General features: G+C 40.6%; 1 protein-coding gene across 2 annotated transcripts in view; it reads left to right on the plus strand.

Annotated features, from left to right (window-relative positions):
* The window catches only part of hm13 (histocompatibility (minor) 13), a 77,085-nt gene that overhangs the window by 12,747 nt on the left and 42,838 nt on the right, over positions 1 to 21,500 (plus strand). For both annotated transcript variants that reach the window (XM_043710791.1, XM_043710790.1), the window contains exons 4-7: positions 9,007 to 9,095; positions 13,316 to 13,401; positions 15,199 to 15,324; positions 16,823 to 16,880. In XM_043710791.1, the coding sequence (XP_043566726.1) occupies positions 9,007 to 9,095; positions 13,316 to 13,401; positions 15,199 to 15,324; positions 16,823 to 16,880 (359 nt within the window). The remainder of the gene's footprint in view (positions 1 to 9,006; positions 9,096 to 13,315; positions 13,402 to 15,198; positions 15,325 to 16,822; positions 16,881 to 21,500) is intronic.

Consider the following 21,500-nt stretch of genomic DNA (forward strand, 5'->3'; position numbering starts at 1 on the left):
TGAAGTTACACTTGAGGAAGACAAAGTCGGTAGTATTTTGTCACTGAACGTGGTAACTGAGATCTGAGTGGATTGCTGAACTAATTCATGGGGTGGCTCAGTGGTTGGCACTGCTGCCGCTCAGTGGTTGGCACTGCTGCCTCACAGTGGCAGGGACCTGGGTTCGATTCCAACCTCAGGTAACTGTCTGTGTGGAGTTTGCACATTCTCCCCGTGTCTGCGTGGGTTTCCTTTAGGTTCTCCCGTTTCCTCCCACAGTCCAAAGTTGTGCAGGTCAGGTGAGTTGGCCACGCTGAATTGCTCATAGTGTTCAGGGATGTGTAGGTTAGGTGCATTAGTCAGGGATAAATGTAGGGAATGAGTTTGGGTCGGATACTCTTCGGAGGATCGGTGTGCACTTGTCGGGCCGAAGGGCCGGTTTCTACACTGTGGGGATTCTATTCTATTGTAAAGGATTGCTTTGATTCTATCTGTCATTTAAAGCATGATTTATAGTTTAGATTTGACGAGAGTTTACTTATCAATTTACGTTTACTACATGTTTATTCTGGATGTTAAAGCTAGGGTTGATAGTATTTGGTGTTTGCTTTGATTCTTGTACAGTTTAAAAATAATTAAACTGAGGAAACTCATGGCTTGTTTCTTCAGTAAATACTCGTGATTTCATGTATTTTTTTAAAACGTGACTGGATTCCCCCAAGATTGTAACACAGTCCTCACAAGCTGGGAGAAATTTAGAACTCTGCTTGGCAAACAGTATTTGATCTACAAATTTTAAATGTCAGAAGTTAGTATTGGGTGACAACATTTTGAAAAATTAACTGCACAATGCCAGCAGGGATGTTAAATGCATCTGACTGAAACTTTGGAAAATTTGTTGCATCTATGGTTCAGCAACTTGAAGAAACTTGAAAACGTGCTTTTAATAAAATTAGAGGTAGAAAAAGGACCACATAAGTTTAAGGAAGTCAGAAATTTTGAACTGAAGTGAAATCCGACTTGTGCACCTACTCCTAGTAAGCTGATTGGAGAAAACTGAGACATTATCAACACTTTATGCTCTGGAATACCTGGGCCTTAAAAGTCAATTTTCAGAAAAACATTCCACCCTCGTAACTGCTTTTTACGTTTATCAGATTTTTTTCCTCTTCCCAGTAAGGTAACTTGAACTGACGTATGATTCCTTGGAAATTAGTGACCCTCCAAAGTGGCTTTCTTCAGGTATGACCTGAGGCAGTGAATCTCTGGTTATTCACCCACTGCAGGGATTTGCTTTAAGTCACAGCAGAGCCTGACTTTTCACTGCTTTAAGAGGACCTTCCAGTTAAAGCACTCGGTCATCAGCAGAAGGGTTGTCTTTGCTTTGTCAAGGCTGGTTTAAACTAATTGTGCCTGTACTGTCACCCCAGCCCCAACTGGATATTTCAGCAGAGAATAGAGTTGCACTGAAAAATTCAGAATATTTCAGTACCATTATATATGTGCATTTACCCAATAAATGTTGGGTTGAATTTTTTTTACATGGTTTGTCTGTTTTGTGAATTCTGCAATGATGGTGTTAGACTGACTGTCTTTGCAAAAGAGAACTTTAAGATTGGTTTCTTTTGCGAGTTTAAGGGTGGTGTGTGTCCAGGTTCAGCACTTCCTTCCCAAAGGATTCTGTTTGAAAACAACTACTTAAAGAGTGAGTAACACTGCATGTGCTAAGTAATCTCAAAACACTCCATTCTGTTTGAAAGATGTGTACCCTTGTTCACACCAAGTCGAACTATGGAAAATTAATACTTCTCATAGAATAATTAAGTTATAATTGATACTATATCAGAATATAACTTCCTTGTAATCAACAGCACATAGATTTTCAAGAAATCTGAAGTAATATTCTCATGAGTGAATTGATGAATGGAGTGCTATAAATAATTGAGACAATCACAGTAATCAACACATTTGCTAAGTATGAGTGTCCGAAAGATGTACTACTTGGCAAAGATGGTTACTTGATATTTTCACAATGTTCGGTGCTTGATTAAACATCTCCCAGAACTCTCCTCCTCTGTAATGATATTTCATTATACTGCATACTTTTTGCCTGCACAGTTTCTTTTGGCATTACTGCATGGAGAACAATGCACTTAATTTCACTTCCTTTTTTTTCAATTTCTGATCCCCTTCACCAATTTATACTTGTTACCTCACATCATTTCTCATTTCTCAGACCTGCCCAGTAAGCACCTTTCCTTTTACTATCCAGTACATACAGGACTTTTTAAAAGCAAGGTTGACAAACAGAACTGCATGAAGTAATTATAGAATTTGCTTGCCTTTTGCTGTGCACTATTGCACTAAATCCCTTGTCCTATTAGACAACTAGCAATTGTATCATGTTTGACCTTTGTAACTGTGTTGTAGATAGCTACTCTGTTTGTCTATCATCTAATTGTATGGAGGGATAGGCTAAAGGGGCTGAATGACTCGCTCCTGTTTCTCTCTTCTCTCATTTAAACCAATTGGCTGCCTCTTTCTTTTTCTTCAATATCTCCATCTATTTCCGAGAAGGAATTCAGAGACGTTGCTATGCATTGTAAATTTAAGCACTGTTGTTTTTGGGTTCGCTATATTCCTGTTTTGAGGAAATTGCTTCATCCTTATCTTCAACGAATGCATATCCAAAGTGTTTAAATACTCCGACAAAGACCTCTGCACTTTCAGGTACATGAACAGCTGCGTGATTTGTCTTGAGTATTTATTTGCAATGACACTTGATAAAATGTCTTCTAAAGGGTTATTACAGAAGATAACTGCTTGTGTTGTTCAGGGTGATATATTAGCATGGATAGTGGATTGACAAGCTAATGTGAAACTGTCAGAATAAATGGGACATTCTCAGGTTAAGAAATTGTAACTAATGGAGTGTCATAGAGATCAGTTTTCAAGCCTCAGATTATTTAAGATCTATTTCAATTGCTTGACTGTTGTAGCCAAATTTGCCAATAATATCAAGATGGTTTGGAAGGCAGATTGTGAGGAGGTGAGAAGGAAGATAGATTGGTTAAGTGTGTGTGTAAAATGTGTCTCATGGGAAAATTCAAGGTTGTCTGCTTTGGTAGGAAGAATAGAAAGGTCAAATATTATATGTTTTGAGACACTGCAGAATGCTCAAATCAGAGGATCTGAGTTTCCTTGTAAATGCACCATAAAGGGTACAGTGGTACACTAGTTAATTACAAAGACAAATGAAATGTTGGTGTTTGTTATAACGGAGAATGGACTGTAAAATTAAGGAGCTTTTGCTACAACAATGTAGGGCATTGATGCAACTGCACCTGGAATATTGTGTACCGTTTGATCTCCTTAAAGAAGCTTATATTTGCATTGGAACTGTTCAAATAAGGTTCACTTGGCACATCCCTGGATGAAGGGTTTGAGTTGTGAGATCAGGTTCAACCTGTACTGTCTTGGTTTTGGAGAATGCAAGGTGATCTTATTGAATCATTTAAGGTCTGAGGGAGCCTGACAGGGTGGTTCCTTTGTTCAAGGAAGGTAGGAGGTACAGGCCAGGTAATCACAGACCAGTTAGTCTGGCATCAGTGGTAGGGAAATTCATTGGAAAATGTTTGAAGGACGGGATTAATCAATACTTGGAAAGGCAGAGACTGATCAGGGATTTTAAAAAAAACCCAATAGAACTGCAGATGCTGGAAAAACTTAGCAGCCTGGCAGCATCTGTGGAGAGAAATCAAAGTTAATATTCTTGGCCCAGTGACCCTTCCTCAGAACACTGATCAGCTGTAGTTAGCATGTATGGTCCAAAAGTTTAGAGCCAAAGTAAGTGGCAAACTGGATCCAAACTTGGCTTACAAACAGGAGGCAAAGGTTTTGGTGTTGATTGAGAGTTGTTTTTGTAATTGGAAGCTGGTGACTAGTGGTGTAGATCAGGGTTTAGTGCTGGGACCTTTGCTGTTTGTTATGTACATTTAATGACTTGGATGTGAATATGGAAGGGAAATTTGTAAGAATGAAAATTGATGGTCTTATTTAAGACCAGGGCTGTAAGGCTAAATGCCTATTGATCAGCTGGTAAATTGGACAGGGTAATGGCAAATGGAATTTAATCCTGATAACTGTGAGGTGATGCATTTTGAGAGGTCTAATAATGGATAGGTATGGTCCTTCAGGAGTACTTAAGAATAAAGGTACCTTGAAGTATGTAGATCCTTAAAGCTGTTAGCACAGGTGGACAAGATGGTGAAGAACGCATGCAGGCATAAGAATATAGTAAGGCTTTATAAAATACTGGCTATGCAACGGATGGAATACTATGTGCAGTAATGGTCACGCACTATCAGAGGATGTTATTGCACTGGAGAGAATGAAAAGGAGATTGCCGAGGATGTTGCTAGGGCTGAAAAGTCTCGGTTACTGGAGATGCTGGATAGGCTGGGTTTATTTTCCTGGAGGGGTGGGATCTGATTGTGGTGTACCACATTATGAGAGACATAGCCAGAGTAGATTATGAGAATCTTTTCCCCAAAGTAGACTCCTCTGCGACCAGTTAGCATAGTTTAAGATGAAGACTAGGTAGTTTAAAGGGGACCTGAGGAAAATGTTTTTCACCCAAAGTGGTAGAGGCAGGTATTCTTGCAACATTCAAGAAACATGTGGATGAGCACATAAAGTGCTAAGGCATGATAGGCTATGGATCAAGTGCAGGTAAATTGGATTAGTGTAGTTTGGTGGTTGGCGTAGACATGGTGGGTCGAAGGGCCCTCTTCTATGCTGTGAACCTCTGACTCTATCATGACCGCTGAGAGGATGCTTCCTCTCATAGGGGATTCTTAAAGCGAGACAGTATCGTTCAAAAATTAGGTGTCTCCAAATTAAGACTGAGATGAGTAGTTTGTGCTGTTTGTTATTTTAGTCTTTGGAATTCTCTACCGTAGTAAAAATTGGAGACTGGGTCATTGCCTAACATGGCTTTGAATATGCTGGTCGTTCTGATATAATGTGTGTTTTTTTAACACGAATTCACTGTGATGTTGTTGACAAATTTGGAACACTGTTTGGACTTTTAAAATGTGTTGGCTGTAACAGAATTACATCACCAATACTTTAAACGCTGTTTGTAAAGTGTGATTTATCTATAATGTGGGGCTGCACAAGAGTGCAACTGTGAGGTTACAGAAGAGCTACCTGTATTCAGAGTTTTGATTCCTCAAGGAATTGAGGGTAATGGGGAACTGACAGGAGAGGAGTTAAGGTCGCAGTCAGATTATCAATGGTCTTAGAGAATGGAATCAAAAAGTGTGGCGCTGGAAAAGCACAGGTCAGGTAGCATCTGAGGAGCAGGAGAGTCGACGTTTCGAACATAAGCTCTTCATCAGGAAGGTAGCTAAGAAGGTGATAGGTGGATGCAGGTGGGGGTGATAGTGATAGGTTGGAGCAGAGTGTGGAGTGGATAGGTTGGAAGGAAGATGGACAGCTGGGAGAAGTTCAAGAGAGAATGCCAAATTATAGGGTTGGATCTGGGATAAGGTGGGGGAAGGGACGATGAGGAAACTGGTGCAGTTGACATTGATGCTGTGTGATTGGAGGGTCCCCAGGCAGAAGATAAGACGTTCTTCCTCTAGATGTCGGGTGGCTAGGAATTGGCGGTGGCGGCCCAGGGCTTGCATGTCCTTGGTGAAGTGGGAGGGGGAGTTGAAGTGGTCGGCCACAGGGTAGTGGGGTCATTTGCTGCGTGTTTGGAGGAAACACGCAGCAATCCCATTCTCTGAAACGTTAGAGAATGGGATTGGCTTTGTGTGCCAGTATGTTGTCTTCTATTTTTATTTATGATCTTATCTTTTAGTACTTGAAATATGAAGCAGGTGAAGTGACAAATGTTTGATAAAGGACAAGCTAATCTGAAAAGAAATATGTAAAACGTTTAGCTTCTGACATTTTTGGCATTGAGATGAGATTGCTGCTAATGGAAAGTAATTTTCAAGACCAAACCATGCACTGCGTTTTGTTGTTGTTCCAAATACAGTGAGGAAAAACAAAGCAGAAGAGAAAATTATCTGAGTTGATCCTCTGTTCTGTCGTTGTAACATTTCCTGGGTTCTTTGCTGGTTTCAGGCACCTGAGCTTGGTTCATAGCATGTTTGCTTCCGAATCATCAAGTTGTAAGATCTCAAGGCGAAAGTGAGGATTGCAGATGAAGGGCTCCAGCCCGAATCGTTGATCTTCCTGGTCCTCGGATGCTGCCTGACCTGCTGTGCTTTTCCTGCACCACTCTAATCTTGACTGTAAAATCTCAACTCCCAAGTTAAGCCCATGATCCATAGCCAGATTCTTGTTGCAATCTTGAAGGAGCAAACAAGGAACAAGAGTAGGCCCTTTGACCCTGCTCTGCCATTCAAAAACTCAGTTCAGCCATGATGTTAAACCTCAACTCTGCATTTGTGCATATCCCTGATAATCGTTTATCCCCTTGGTCATCAAGAATCTATCTTAAATTCTATCTTAAAAATATTTAAAGATTCTGCATCCATTGCGTTTTGAGGAAGGAAATTCCACAGATTCCAAACCCCCTCAAGAATTATTTTCTCATCTGTATCTTAAATGGGCAACCCGATTTCTAGATTCTCCCACATCCACTAAGTCCCTTCAGAGTCGTCTTTTTTCTCTTCTAAACTCCAGAGGATACAGATCTAGCCTGTGTAGACTTTCCTCATTAGATAATTCACTCATTCTCTGTTTTAGTCGAATAAATCTTACTGCTTCCAACATATTAATATCCTTCCATAAGTATGGTGTCAGTACTGTACATAGTACTCAGAAGTGTTCTCACCAACATCCTGTGTAGCTGAAGCATAATCTCCCTACTCATGCGTTCAGTTCCCCTTGCAATAAAACATTGCATTCTATCAGAAGACTCAAAGAAAACAGTGGTATTCTGTAATAGTTTCAAGTCAGGCCCTATTCTTCTATTAAACAGGTGTAAAAGATCCCATGTCAGTATTTGAAGAATAGAGTTTTATTGGTGTCCTGAACAGGATTAAGGCTTCACAGTCTTCCACAAAAATTCACTGCCATTTATCTCATTTGGTGATTAAGAGCACGTGGCTGAAAGTTAACTGTTGTATTTGCTTAACCAGTGACTGCACTTCAAAAATAATTCTTAACCATGGATTTACACAAAGCTTTCTGTCCTTTATCCTTTTACTCTGGATTAAAGAGTGATGACGCGAACTTACAAACATGGAGCAAATCAATTTTTTCCTGTTAAAGTACCTTGACCGACACAGGTTTGATACCTCAAGCATTCTGAAACATCATAGGAACAAGTGTAGGCATCCAGCCCCTCAAACCTCAAACCTGCACTGCCATTCAATGAGATCATGGCTGATCTGTGCCCTAACCTTTGGCCTACATCTATCAATACAATTGCTTAAAAATTAAAATCACACAACAGGTTATAGTCCAACAGGTTTATTTGGAAGCTCTAGCCTTCAGAGCGGTGCTCCTTGCTTTGGAGTGATAATGGAAGAGAGTTTGTCAGTCTCCCTGGAGTTTCTGGGAGGGAAGAAAATTTGATCACTTAATGTAATCTGAGAATGAACAAGTCCTGAGAAATGTGTGGTCAATGTCTCACTAGTTTATACCCTTTGATTCAGTTTAGCGGAGACTGAACTATTGAAGGAGATGGCAATGACTAGATCAATTTACTTTGAAAGGGAGGCTTTTATTCATACCATCTACAGAGGAACCTCGATTATCTGATCAAGATGGACAGGCACTATTCCGTTCGGATAATTGATTTCCTCTGGGGCTCGGAGCTTTCTGTGATGTGTGCTCCCTAATCAGGAGACGAGACAGCAGCACATTGTGCGCGAGCCCCCGCCCCCCTCCAACCCTGCCCACCCCCTAACACCATCTGCCTCCTGCCTGTCCCACCCTGCCCGCTGGCAACCCAGTCTGCTCCCACCCTGCTCCCAACCAATCCCTCCCTTGGCAGCTGGACTGGGCACCATAAGTCAGGCTAGTGCTGCCTTTGTGGGGACACGCACACGCACAACCTTTAACTGCAACATTTTGACAGGTTCCACCTCTGCCCTATACAGGACAACAGAGAGAGGGCAGGATGTCAGTAATTTGGAGATGTGCCTGGATTGTCCAGGACTGTTCTCGACAGTATTTCAGTGAGCTGAGTTCGTTTTTAATCATTGAATCTATAAACAAAAGAAGCGATCAGGGCTGAAACACCTCTTTGTAATGTTTCTATCACGACCTCTGGATCTCCTTCGGATAATCTGATATTCGAGGTTCCTCTGTATTTCCTTTTTTGTCAATTTATCTCTCCCTGCACAGGCAAACCTCAAATAGATAAACTATTTATTGCACTTGGCAGCTGAGTTCACATATTTCTAATGAGACATCACGACAATTGAGCATTTTGCAGGAGCAATCATGGGCTTGAATTTCACTTGCTTTCTCCTGTTCCAAACCTGGCTTGTTGAGACTAAATGGTGGTAGTTTTGTAAAGCAACTCTAGACACTAACTCAAGGCACCCCCAGGCTTCCACTTACTGAGCATGGTTGTTTTGTGATCTGTACAGCTATGAAATCACTAAAGTAACAAGGATTGGTACTATTTGCATTTTCCTAACAAGTCTAGTGTAGTTGGCACAGACTGGTAATGTTGAACATGCATTCCCAGCTGCGTTGTGTAGATATGAGTATTTTGCTGAATGGTGACTTGGTTTCAGACCAGAAGGAGGGTGGTATCTCAGCTATTGTTGTACATCTCTTCATAGCTGTATGTGTGACCAGCATTGATGATGGTTTGGAAACTTGCCTTCTTCCCGGTGCAGTCAGGGCTGGCCACAAAGTGTTTAACATTTGAAAAGGAATTTGTTTTGTGCCATATTCTAGTTTTCAAAGATATGATTAATCTTCAGTCATTTATGTACAAATAGAACTCTTAAAATCTTGATCAATAAATTATACTTCTTTTTGTTTCAGTCCAACTATGAATAAAATTATTCCTACCAATTTACCAAACAAACAGTATCAGTTGCTGTTCACTCAGGGAACAGGGGAAACAAAGGAAGGTAAGTAGTATGCCTTTTTGCTGTGGTAATATTTTAATAAAATAATCTCTCATTTGCAAGGAATTTCAATGTAGAGAAGTGTCTTATGCATACTGCTGTGCTCCACTGTTATAGAAGAGAAAATGAGGTCTGCAGATGCTGGAGATCAGAGATGGAAATGTGTTGCTGGAGAAGCGCAGCAGGTCAGGCAGCATCTAGGGAACAGGAGAATCGACGTTTCGGGCATTAGCCCTTCTTCAGGAATGAATGTACATTCATTCCTGAAGAAGGGCTAATGCCCGAAACGTCGATTCTCCTGTTCCCTAGATGCTGCCTGACCTGCTGCGATGCCCGAAACGTCGATTCTCCTGTTCCCTAGATGCTGCCTGACCTGCGCTTCTCCAGCAACACATTTCCATCCACTGTTATAGAGCCTTTCAGCCCTGGGTGATCGTATTGACTTGAGGATGAAAGATTGTCAATCACCTTGAATTCAGGGGTTCTTTCTCAGGCTGTTGTGACTGTCTTCTTTCCCTTTAAAATATGGACTATTGTTATACTACAACAAACGAAGGGTACTTTGTAACTGTTGTCTGCTTTTGAGGGGCTGTTTCGGTTTTGTGTACTTGCCATCCATATTTAATCTAGAGCGTTTAGTTTAGCTGTGGAATATGGTTTTGTGCACAGCATCCCCTAGGTGTTATCTGGTCGTAGAGCTGTACAGCGCGGAAGCAGATCCTTCAGTCCAACTTGTCCATGCCGACCATATATCCTAAATAAATCTAGATCCATTTGGTAGTATTTGGCCCATTTCCTTCTAAACCCTTCCTGTTCGTGTACCCATCCGCATACTTTTAAATGTTGTGATTATATAGGCCTCCCCCACTTCCTGTGGTGGCTCATTCCATACAGCAGCACCCTCAGCGTGATGCAGCATCATTTTTATCTTTTGCTGTGTAGTAGATTGACAAAGGAAAAGAGCCGGCATAGCTGAGTGTGCTTCTGCATTTAAATTGTTTGTATCTTTTCTGCCTTTTTTGCCCATAACTGTTGAGGTATCAAAGGATTGTGTACCAAGTCAGTACTTGAGATAACCTGCATAGTGAGTGATGGCAGGTTAGTCAACCAGAGAGACTGTTCCAGCTAAAGCTGTTCATATTTCCTACACCTGTACATTTGTAGGGGTGAAAGTAGGATTGTGACACTGGTGAAGCTGCATTAACACTGGAGCAAATAGCTCCTCCTTCCAGGTTTTTGACTTAATGACACAGGATATAATCTATATGTCTAAATCAGGCTGGTGTTGACTTAAAGGGAGTGATGTTTTCACCCACAGTGCTGCTTGAGTGTGCTTTGGTCTACAGGGGTTGCAGCAACTCACCACTGTGTACTCGACATTTGGGTACGAGGTTAGCCGGCAACACCCATATAAATGAATATCTTTTTTAAATGAGAGGTTCTGACAGAGGAATGTAATGTCAAAGGATCTGGGTAGGTCACTTCACTAATTGTTCATCTTGCAGCAATAGTGTGCTGATCATGGTGGGGGTGGCTATTACATTAGCTTGTTGAAACAAATATCAAGTAAATTGACTGATGGATGTTGCTGACAATGAGACTGACTAGTCTTATTGCTTGTATTTGGAAATTTCTGCAAATGGGCATGAGTAAGGAGAATTTTGCAGAGTTAACCAGTTTGAGGTTGTTCAAGTCTTCTGGTGTGATGGCTCAGTGAAGCAATTGAATCTGATTTTCATCTTAAACTTTGAAGGACATAGTGTGATTGACATAATATAGGAATACAATCCTGCAAAGAGTGGAAAAACTTGTTTTAAACAGCATCAGTTGGATTTTTATGATTATCTAAAAGCATGCACATTTGTTTTTCCGTTGTTAGAGCTATTGAAGTGACATTGGCAGCTTTCTGTGATTCAGGTTTGAGCTCAATAACTGGGTACCTGAAATCGTAGACTCCAACAAACAAGAGGAATTGGATAGCAGTGACGGATAACAACAGCTGACTGCTTTCTTTTTCCCTCATTCCAATCCAGGGATGTTCAGACCCTATTGTGAAAATTATCTAACCAGGTGCAGGTTAGAAATCTGATCATGTAGGTGCTGTGAGCATGAATGGTACAAAGGGGAGCCTGGGTTGTATTAAATTCCATCAAATCTTATTTGAGATTTGTAATGGTCTTTTAGCAGGAATTTATGATAATGCTGTCTTTGGGATAGTCACCTCAATCTTTCAGATCCACTTTTCGAATGCCTAGGAGTGATGCAAGCAAATCCAGAATGAGAGAGTGATGCTTTTTTAATTCTGTGACTGACTTCCATTGGAGGCAATAAGTATGAAAATTGGCTCAAGGCATGTCTTTTCTAAACCAGTGCTTTTGAGCGAATGAAACACCAGATGTCAGAGCAGATATAGACATTCAGCCCGTTGAATCTGCTCTACCATTCAATCATGGCTGATGTGTTTCTCAACCCCATTCTCCTGCCTTCTCCTCATTGTCCTTGATTCCTTTATTAATCAAGAACCTATCATCTATCTCTGTCTTAAATACACTCGGTGATTTGGGCTGCTCAGCCCCCTGCGCAATGAATTCCACAGAGTATCCATTCTCTGGCTGAAGAAATTCCTCCTGATCTCCGTCTAAAGGGATTGTCCCTTCACTCTGAGGCTAGAATCAGACTCTGGTGCTAGTCTCCTACTACTGGAAACGTCGTCTTCATGTCCACTCAATCCAAGCCTTTCTGTGTTGTGTATGTTTGAATCGGATAGTCTCTCATCCTTCTAAACTCCATCGAGTATAGACACAAGAGTTTTCAATTCCTCATATGACAAGCCCTTCATTCCCGGGATCATTCTTGTGAACCTCCTCTGTATCCTCTCCAGTATCATCCTTCCTTCGAATCGGGGCCGAAAACTGCTCTCTCCATTCCAAATGCAGTCTAATCAGAGCTTTATACTGCCTCAGCTGTATGTTTCTGTCCTTGTATTCTAGTTTTTTTGAAATGAATGCTAACATTGCATTTGTCTTCCAATTTGCCAACTGAGCCTGCAAGTTTAGCTTAAAAGAATCCTGAACTAGGACTCGTAGGTCCCCTTGTGCTTCAGATTTCCGAAGCCCTTCTCCATTTAGAAAATAGTTAACGCCTCAATTCTTTGTACTAAAAGGCATAACATCCTACTTTACCAAGTTTGTATTTTGTCTGGTCCTTCTTTGCCCTCTCTCCTAGCTTGTCCAAGTCCTTTTGCATCCTCCCTACCACATCAGTGCTTTCTGAACCTCCACCTACCTTGGTGTTATCTGCAAACTTAGCAACAATACCCTCAGTTCCTTCATCCAGATCATTAATGTACAATGTGAATAGTTCTGGTTTCAACACTGACCCCTGTGGAACTCCACTAGTTACTGACTGCCATCCTGGAAAAGTCCCCTTTATTCCCACTCTCTGCCAGTCAGCCAATCCCCTATCCAAGGCAGTACTTTGCCTAACACCGTGGCCTGTTAGCTTATTTTAGAAGCCTCCTGTGTGCCACGTTGTGAAAGGCCTTCTGGATACCCAAATGGATCACGGCCACTGGCTCTCCTTTGTCTAACTTTCTCGGTATTACCTCAAAAAAAATTATAACATTTGTCAGGCATGACTTCCCCTTGACCAGGCCGTGCCAATTCAGCCCTATTTTACCATGTACTTCCAGTTACTCTGCAATCTTGGCCTTAATAATGGATTCTCAAATCTAACAAATCACCAAAGCCAGGCTAACTGGCCAGTAGTTTCCTGCATCCTGCTTGCTTCCCTTTTATTGGGTGTTAGATTAAACCTTTTTCAAGTCCTCTGGCCCCCCTCTCTGACTCCAGTGATTCCTCAAAGATCACCACTTATGCCTCTACAATCTGCTGTACTATCTCCTTCAGCTGCATTTGAACAATTATTTAAATTGCAGTTGCTAAGAAAAAGTTAGAATAAGCCTTCAGAATTATAGCCCTGATATCCTGAGCTGAAGATGATGCATTGACAATTTTTCTGCCAGTGTGCTTTTCAAACTGGTCTGTTTTGATAATACTGAAAACATTCAATTATTTAGAGGATGATTTTGGAGCCTTTCTGACCCATTTTATATAAAACATTTAAAAACATATTATAGCAGAGCTGGATGACCTGATGAACAGCAATTAAAGAAAATGTAAACACTTGATTTAACCAGGATGTAATTTGTTATATTTTCTTAGAAATAGTCAACTATGAGTTTGACACAAAAGATCTCGTGTGCTTGGCTTTGAGCAGTGTGATTGGAGTCTGGTATTTGCTGAAAAAGGTAAGAATAGTTCAGAACTGTGTACAGGTAACCAGGTGCTACCACACGAATGTTTCAAGTTAACCCTTATCAAGGGCACTGTCCTAATGGGTCAGACAAGTATATGCAATAGTTGTTGAAAAGCAGACCAAGAGATCATGTTTAGACCATAATTGGTCTTGAATCCCTAAGATAGACATTATTGAAATTATTGATCAAGCTATCCGCTTGTGTCTGTGATTATTATCGGTAACTAGGCCATCCTTGTTCAGCCACCAAGAGAAACTGAAGACGCGCACCATCACCACCCCAGGCGCAATGTCATTTTTGGTCTTGGCTTATCTGAATGTTACCTTCACTTATTGTCTCATTCACAGTTATTAATTGCTGCACAGTATATTTTCCCTTTGTTGCTTCCCCTCTCCTAATCAAATAGTTGCTGACATTATCTGTCAGGATTGTAGCATAAAAATTGGCTACTTGGGCTTTGTATTGTAGGCATGCCCATGAGATTATAGTTGCTATATGTGCCTGCACCTTTGGGATAGAAAGATTGCTGGGAGATTTATCTCTATATAGATCCTCTTAGATAGGATTAGGGAGTGAACTAAATAAAGTAGGCTGTTAACATGCATCAAACTAGGTTTTTGGGTCATTTGGTAATATCTAATGCAAATCTCGATGCCATTATTGCTAATTGCTCTCTTTATTATTGTAACTGCCTGGGGAGTAGCATGTAGAAAATTGGTATTGTGCCGAATCAGATAAAATGATATAACCAGGATGTGAATGTTTAAAGGTACATGATGAACTTGACTATAGGTCCTTAATGGTTAGAAAATTAAATGTATGTATGCATTTGGCATTCGATTCTGTGTACTCTGTTAGATTGTAGTTGAACTTAAACATTTAGCAGAAAACAATTGGCAGGTATCCATTCTGAGCTGCTTACAACTGGTGATTGCTTGTAATGTGCAATTAATGTTGGATTTTAACATTTTTTTTCGTTCAACTAAAGTGATCATAAAATATCCAGAGAGCAGTTCAAGCTTTTAACTGGTGCAATCAGAAGAAGTAGAGTTTCATCAGTCTTGTACTTAGGCAGGTGGTGGGGCCAGAGGTGTTTAAAAAAAATATAATAGCTCCACAATTGATGCATGAATTGACATTTAGATGCAACGTTCAATTTTGGAATGAAAAATGTGAATAAAACAGCATAAAATCCCATTCTAACATTCATTGTTCATTGAAAACTCTAGGTATAAAAAAAGCTGAATTTGCTTCAATAAAATATGTGTTGAGTTTAATTTGTCATTCTGCTGGAGTAGCACTGCTCCACAGATGGGACTGAGATATATATGTCTAACATGTTGAGCCAAGCCACAGCCTAGGATTTGATAGGCATTGGATATGGCAATGCACTGCATGGTCTGGAACTGTTTTATACCTATTTTAACTTGCCAAGTCATGCACGGGGTGTATTGTTGGATATGTATGCAAGCACAGCTAGCTAACTTACTAAAAGTGTTAGCCTTTTACACTTTTTCCAAAGCTGCTGTTGTATGAAATCTTGATGCCACGAGTGCAGCAAGTATGCTATGGTAATTGTACAAGTATTTTTGTACTTAAGACTTTCAACTGTGCTGGAGTATAACCTGACTGGCAGTGTTTGAGTTAATATTAAAGTGTTATTGGAGCATGCCATAGTACGAATTTGAATAAGTTGAGGGGGAGAAAAGAATCAGAAGTTTGGTTCACGTAGTGCGTTGTGATTGTCAATGTCTTTTTCTCTAATGCTTCATTGGCATTTTGTTTCAGCATTGGATTGCCAACAATCTGTTTGGATTAGCGTTTGCTCTTAATGGTGTTGAACTCCTGCACCTTAACAATGTCAGTACAGGCTGTATTCTCCTCGGTGGACTTTTTATCTATGATGTATTCTGGGTAAGTGGTTTCCCTTTTGTGTCTATTTGATATTTTTCTACATCTTTCTTGACCTGAATACACGTGGCTTGCTCCTTCGGCTTAATTGAATGATGATTGCAAGTGAAAGGAAAACTTTGCTAAATGTATGGAAATTTAGCCGTTAGTGTTGAGTCACATGTTGAGCATAAATATTCATAGACTGCTTGGATTGAAAGCCCTGTTTTGTTTGCTGTAAATTTTATTTACAACTTGCATTTCACTTGAATGTGAATTGGATTTAACATTTGTACTGGATTTAACCATCTGAATTTGCAATATGACTCTTTGGAGCCATTCTACCAATTAGTTCAGTACAATTCATACAGAATTATGTGCATTTCTGAGAGGGAGGATTTATTCGTTCCGCTCTGAGAGGGCAAACAAACATCTTGTAGGACAATATTTAAATGTACAAGTGTACAATTCCACAGAGGTCAGTATCCCGTCACCAAGTCACCATTTACTTACAAATGGAGAGTCCTTGATGCTGATCCAGCTCCCTCAGAGCCAGCTCTGACTGGACAGAACCTCTGACACACCACTTTATATCTGATGGCTAGGGCTTCCTGATTGGACCACGTTAACATCCACAGTCAGAGCAGTCATATTCTGAGATGTCCACCTGGCTGACCTTGTTACAATCACTACAAACATAGGAGACACGTTTGTCTCCTATGTTATTAAGTTTGTCGATGACACCAAAATTGCTATAGTGGACAGTGAAGAAGATTATTTAAGAGAACATTGGGATCTTATTCAACTGGGCCAGTGGGCCTGTCAGATAGCATTTAATTGAGATAAATTTGAGGCATTGCATTTTCGTAAGACAAACCAGGGCACGACTAACACAGTAAATTGGAGGGCCCTGGTGAGTGTTGTTGAACAGAGCTTTGGGCTGTAGTTACATCATTCCTCAAAAGTGGCATCCCAGTTAGACAAGCTGGGTGAACAAAGCATTTGCCACCCTTGCTGTCATCACTCAGAGCTTTGGATGCACATGTTGTGACGTCATGCTTCAGCTGTATGGTTAGGTCACATGTTGAAGTACTGCATACAATTCTGGTCACCCTGCTACAGGAAGGATGCATAGACTGACTTTTTTCCTTGGATTGTAGGAGGCTAAGACGTGATCTGAGATAGGTTTATAAAATCATGAGGGGCATTGATAAGGTGAATAGCCAAGGTCTTATCCCCAGGGTAGGGAATTTGTACGAGCTGTGTTATTTTAGTGTTGCATCCTAGTTGCAGATTAAAAATGTATTTTCTATGTTGCAATGTTTAATATTCATTTTTACTTCAAATAAGAATGGAAACTGAGCCTTCGAATCACAATGTTAGTTGTTTCTCTTTTTGATCTTGATTGTCCATTAACTCTTTATCAGGTAGAGCTACAATATTTTGGTCCTTGGGAGTTCTTTCGGTTTAAATTCCGTTAAACCAGATGTTTAAACTAGAACAGCTTTTTTTTCTTTTATAGGTGTTTGGCACAAATGTCATGGTAACTGTTGCCAAGTCGTTTGAAGCACCAATTAAGTGTAAGTACTTCTAGCAACTGTACAAAATGGATAACTACATCCAAAAGTTTAGGTTTCTAATGTCATTGTTTCTCTTCAACCTGAGATGAAGTTTTGAAATATTTAATGAACTCGTTTAAAAATCTGTATTTAGTTTAATTCATTTCTTGTAAAAATGAAAGTAGAGAAAGAAATCTTCCAACATTTGTTAATTTTATGAGAAGCTACAAGAGATAAACCTAATTTGTGTTTTTTGCCAAATACCTAATGAATTATAATGGAAGTACTAATGCGCTCGTTTCCCATGTTATTTGGCTGATTATTGAGTTGCTTTAATGAGGATTAAGTGCTCAAATCACTCTGCATTGTCAATGATTTTTGTACCAGGATTCTACATTAATTCCAACCCCTGTTTTCTATTAAAAAGGTAAACAAGGATTGCAAAGTGAGGCAGGTTTATGTCCTGTAGATGAAGCAATGCTAGTTTCTGTCTTTGTGTTGAATAAGCCATTCTCTGGGCTCATTGACTGCAGCTGGAGGGCATCCAAAGGCAAAGTAAGGAGGAACTTGAACCCAAGTCCTTCTGACCAATTGCTAGCTAATAACTCTGTTGGAAGAGTACTTTTGAATTATAGCTGGAGAGAAGATGAGGTTTAGCTGTGTGATTGTCTGCCAAGCCTCTATATACAGATGCATGAAAAGTTGCTCGGAGTAATTTGTTCTTCATTAATGGGATCTAGACCTTGCTGACAAGTGAGCGTTCATTATTAATGTTTAACTAACCTGGAGACAGTGGTGGTGAGCTGCTGCATTAAACCACTTGTAGTCCATGTGGTGAAGGTAGCATCGCATAAGAACAGGAATCCACCATTCAGCCTGCTGAGTTTGTTCCACCATTCGAGATGATTACAGCTGATCATCCACTTTCAATATTTTTTTCCCTACACTCTTCTTGTACCCTTTACCATCATTTGATTTTTAGAAATCTCTCCATCTCTAATTTAAACATACTCAATGTCCATAGTTTTCACTGCCCTCTGGGGTGGAGAATTCCAAGGATTCTCAACACTTGGAGTAAAATGTTTCTCCTCATCCTGGTCCCAAGTGCCTTCCTCCTAATTTGTGTTCGACTGTCCAGTCAGAGAAAATATCTAGGCTGCATCTACCCTGTCTACTCCTTTAATTATTTTCTAAAATTTAGTGAAGTCACATCTCTTAAAATTCTAGACTCTACAGGGTCAGATTACCCAAATTTTGTTCACGGGACAGTCCCACTAAGTCTAGGAACGAGTCTGGTGAACCTTTGTTTTGGTACCGTAAGTGGGACCTCAGGATGGAGGAGAGTTAGGTCATCCACTTGGCATCTTAGTCACTTCAGCCTTCTCCCTCTCTTTTGACCTCTCTGCCATTGCTACCTCATTTATAGATCTACCTGTTGTTGTATCTTAGATTCCTTGTACTCCTTGTTGAACCCAAGTTAGTCTTCCAACTTGATAGTAATAGTGAAGTGAACTTTCAAAGTCAAGTTTGGACTCAAAAGCCACCTGAGAGCCCATAAATGGATCAGCAGAACGAAGACCGTCATCCTCGACCTCGAGGGATCGCCATGACCAGCAACTGACTGAGTGAAGAAAAAATTGTATTAGGCCATGAAATTACAGATCTGTTAATGGCCCGTGGTCCCTCAAAAATTCATTACTTGAGCTTCTAAATATGTTCTGAATCTGATCCCATTTAATGCACATTATCATCACCGACATTGGCGCCAGCGTCCAACACATTGGAGGTGTCCTCAGCCTTTTTTGCTTATGTTCTTTAATGGGCTATGGGTGTCATTGCAACATTTATTTCCAATCTGTGTTTGTCATAGAGTTGTACATTACAAAAACAGCCCCTGTGGTCCAACTCATCTGTGCCAACCAGATATCGTAAATTAATCTCTTCCCGTTTGCCAGCATTTGGCCTATTTCCATCTAAACCCTTCCTGTTCATATGCTCATCCAGATGCCTTTTAAATGTTGTAACTGTGCCAGTCTCCACCACCTCTTCTGGTAGCTCATTCCATATGAACAGCACCCTCTGGGTGAAAAAGTTGCCCCTTAGGTCCTTTCTAAATCTTTCCCTTCTCACCTTAAAGCTATGCCCTATTGTTTTGGACTGCTTGACTCTCGGGAAACCACCATGGATTCTTCACCCTATCTGTACCCTTCATGATTTTATGAACCTCTATAAGGTCACCCCCAGCCTTCGACGCTCCAGGGAAAATAGCCCCAGCCCATTCAACCCCTCCGAGTAGCTCAAACCCTCCACCCTGGCAACATCCTTGGTCATGCCTGACATATTTGCTCGAATTCTTGGAGAAAGTAATGAGCAGGTTAGACCAAGGAGAGCCAATGGATATTATCTACCTGGACTTCAAGGAGGCCTTTAACAAGATGCCACACAGGAGGCTGCTGAGTAAGATAAGGGACCATGGTGCTAACATGAATTGAAGATTGGCTGTTTGGCAGAAAGCAGAGAATGAAGATAAAAGGGTCTTTCTCAGGTTGGCAGCCGGTGACAAGTGGCGTTCCATGAGGGTCAGTGTTGGGACCACAACTTTTCACTTTATACATGAATGGTCTAGATGAAGGAACTGAGAGCATTCTGGCTAAGTTTGCAGATGATACAAAGATACGTAGAGGGGCAGATAGCTCTGAGGAGGTGGGGAGGCTGCAGAAGGTTTTGGACAGGTTTGGAGAGTGGTCACTGAAGTGGCAGATGGAATACAACATTGAAAAATGAGGTCATGCACTTTGGTAAGAAAATAGAAATTCAGACGTCTGAAGTGCAATGATGGCATTTATTTTGAGAGGATATGAATATAAAAGGCTGTATAAGACTCTGGTCAGGCCACATTGGCGCAGTTCTGACCCCCGTATCTCACGAAGGAATGTCTTCAGAGGAGATTCGCAAGAATGGTATCAGGAGTGAACAGCTTAACATATGAGGGACATTTGAGGACTCTGGGTTTATACTCGATGGAGTTTAGAAGGATGAGGGGTGGATCTAATTGAAATTTACAGAATTCTGAGCATCCTGGACAGAGTGGATTTTGGGAAGATGTTTCCATTGGTAGGAGAGACTAGGATCTGAGGGCACAGTCTTAGAGTAAAGGGAAGACCTCTTAGAATGGAGACAAGGAGAAACTTCTTCAGCCAAAGAGTGGGGAATCTATGGAATTCGCTGCCATAGAAGATTGCTAAGTTCCTGATTGTCAAGGGTTACGGAGAAAAAGCGGGCGAATGCGATTGAGAAACTTATCAGCCAAGATTGAATGACCTGAGCAGACTTGAGGGGCTGAATGGCCTAATTTCTGCTTTATCTTATGGTCTTCAATCTTTTTCTGAACTCTTTCAAGTTTCACAATGTCTTTTCTGAATTGCATGAAGTATTCCAAAAGTGGCCTAATCAATGTCCTGGACGGCCACAATATGATCTCCCAAATCCCATTTTGAACTGTTGAAAGTGTGGTTGTTCGATTCAACTGAGTGACTTGCCAACTGTTTCAGAGGGCAGTACTGTGTTAAGGACCAGGCCAGATCCCTCAAAACATTTCAAGAAAAGTGGCCCAGAACCTAACTTTGCTAGTTGTTTTAAGCAGGTGTGAAGTGGATATTGCAGGAGTAATGCAGCTGGCCCAACCACTGAGTTTAGAACAAAACAATTTTATTTGCAAAATTACTGAATGAAACACCAAAAGAGAGCAGGATGTAGAATAACTTAACCTATCCAAAAACTGAACGGGTTATCCTAATTTAATGATGCTGTACCAAATACTTGCAACAATCCCCTTTGCAAAAAAAATGAAAAATCCAACACAGGAGGTTTTTCGAGGAGAGAGAGAGAGGTGGCAGAGAGATTCAGCATGGACCACCTTTTCTGTAGCTGTTTCTAGGACCAGCAGCCTCTAAACTGACTGCTTTCAGTGAACAACCAGACCAAATTAAACCAGAGAAAAGCTGAGCTGGGAGTATTGGTCACTTTCCTTTCATTGTACAAGAATTTTTTTTAGAAACTTGAAAGCATTCTCGAGTAGTTAAACCCAGATCTTTAGGAATCCCTGCTTTTGACCCCACTGGCAAAAAAAAGCCAAGGACAGCATAACCTTGTTAAAGAGCTGCATTGTTACAAATGCTAGTGGCATCAAAAGTGCTAAGATTATAATTGCTTTCAAAGGAGGATAAGAACATTATTTTGGAAAAGAAAAGCTGATTGGAGAAATCAGTACAAACGTGAATGGTTTAAGCTGTCATACGAGGCTGCAGGCAATTATATTAAAAAGGATAGTACTTGGCATCTGGGATTTTACTGCAAACAATGAATTCTATTGTTCCCTCCATTTCTTTTCCTGCTCTGTGACACTAAAAAGGAATTGTTTTGCTATATTAATTGAAAAGTCAAATGTAGGCTTGTAAATGTATGTAATATAGCCCTTACAGTATCATAATGTAGCCCTTCTGTGAAATGTGTACATTATATGCTGTCTCAACTATTGCTTCTGAGTAAAAAGTAGTTTTGGTGTTGTCCTTTTAGCTGGTACACAATCAAACAGATTATTAATGTGCAACTACCACTGGCAAGAAACACTTGCATTTATAT

Source organism: Chiloscyllium plagiosum, chromosome 20, assembly GCF_004010195.1.
Source record: "Chiloscyllium plagiosum isolate BGI_BamShark_2017 chromosome 20, ASM401019v2, whole genome shotgun sequence".
In the NCBI taxonomy this organism is placed as follows: domain Eukaryota; kingdom Metazoa; phylum Chordata; class Chondrichthyes; order Orectolobiformes; family Hemiscylliidae; genus Chiloscyllium; species Chiloscyllium plagiosum.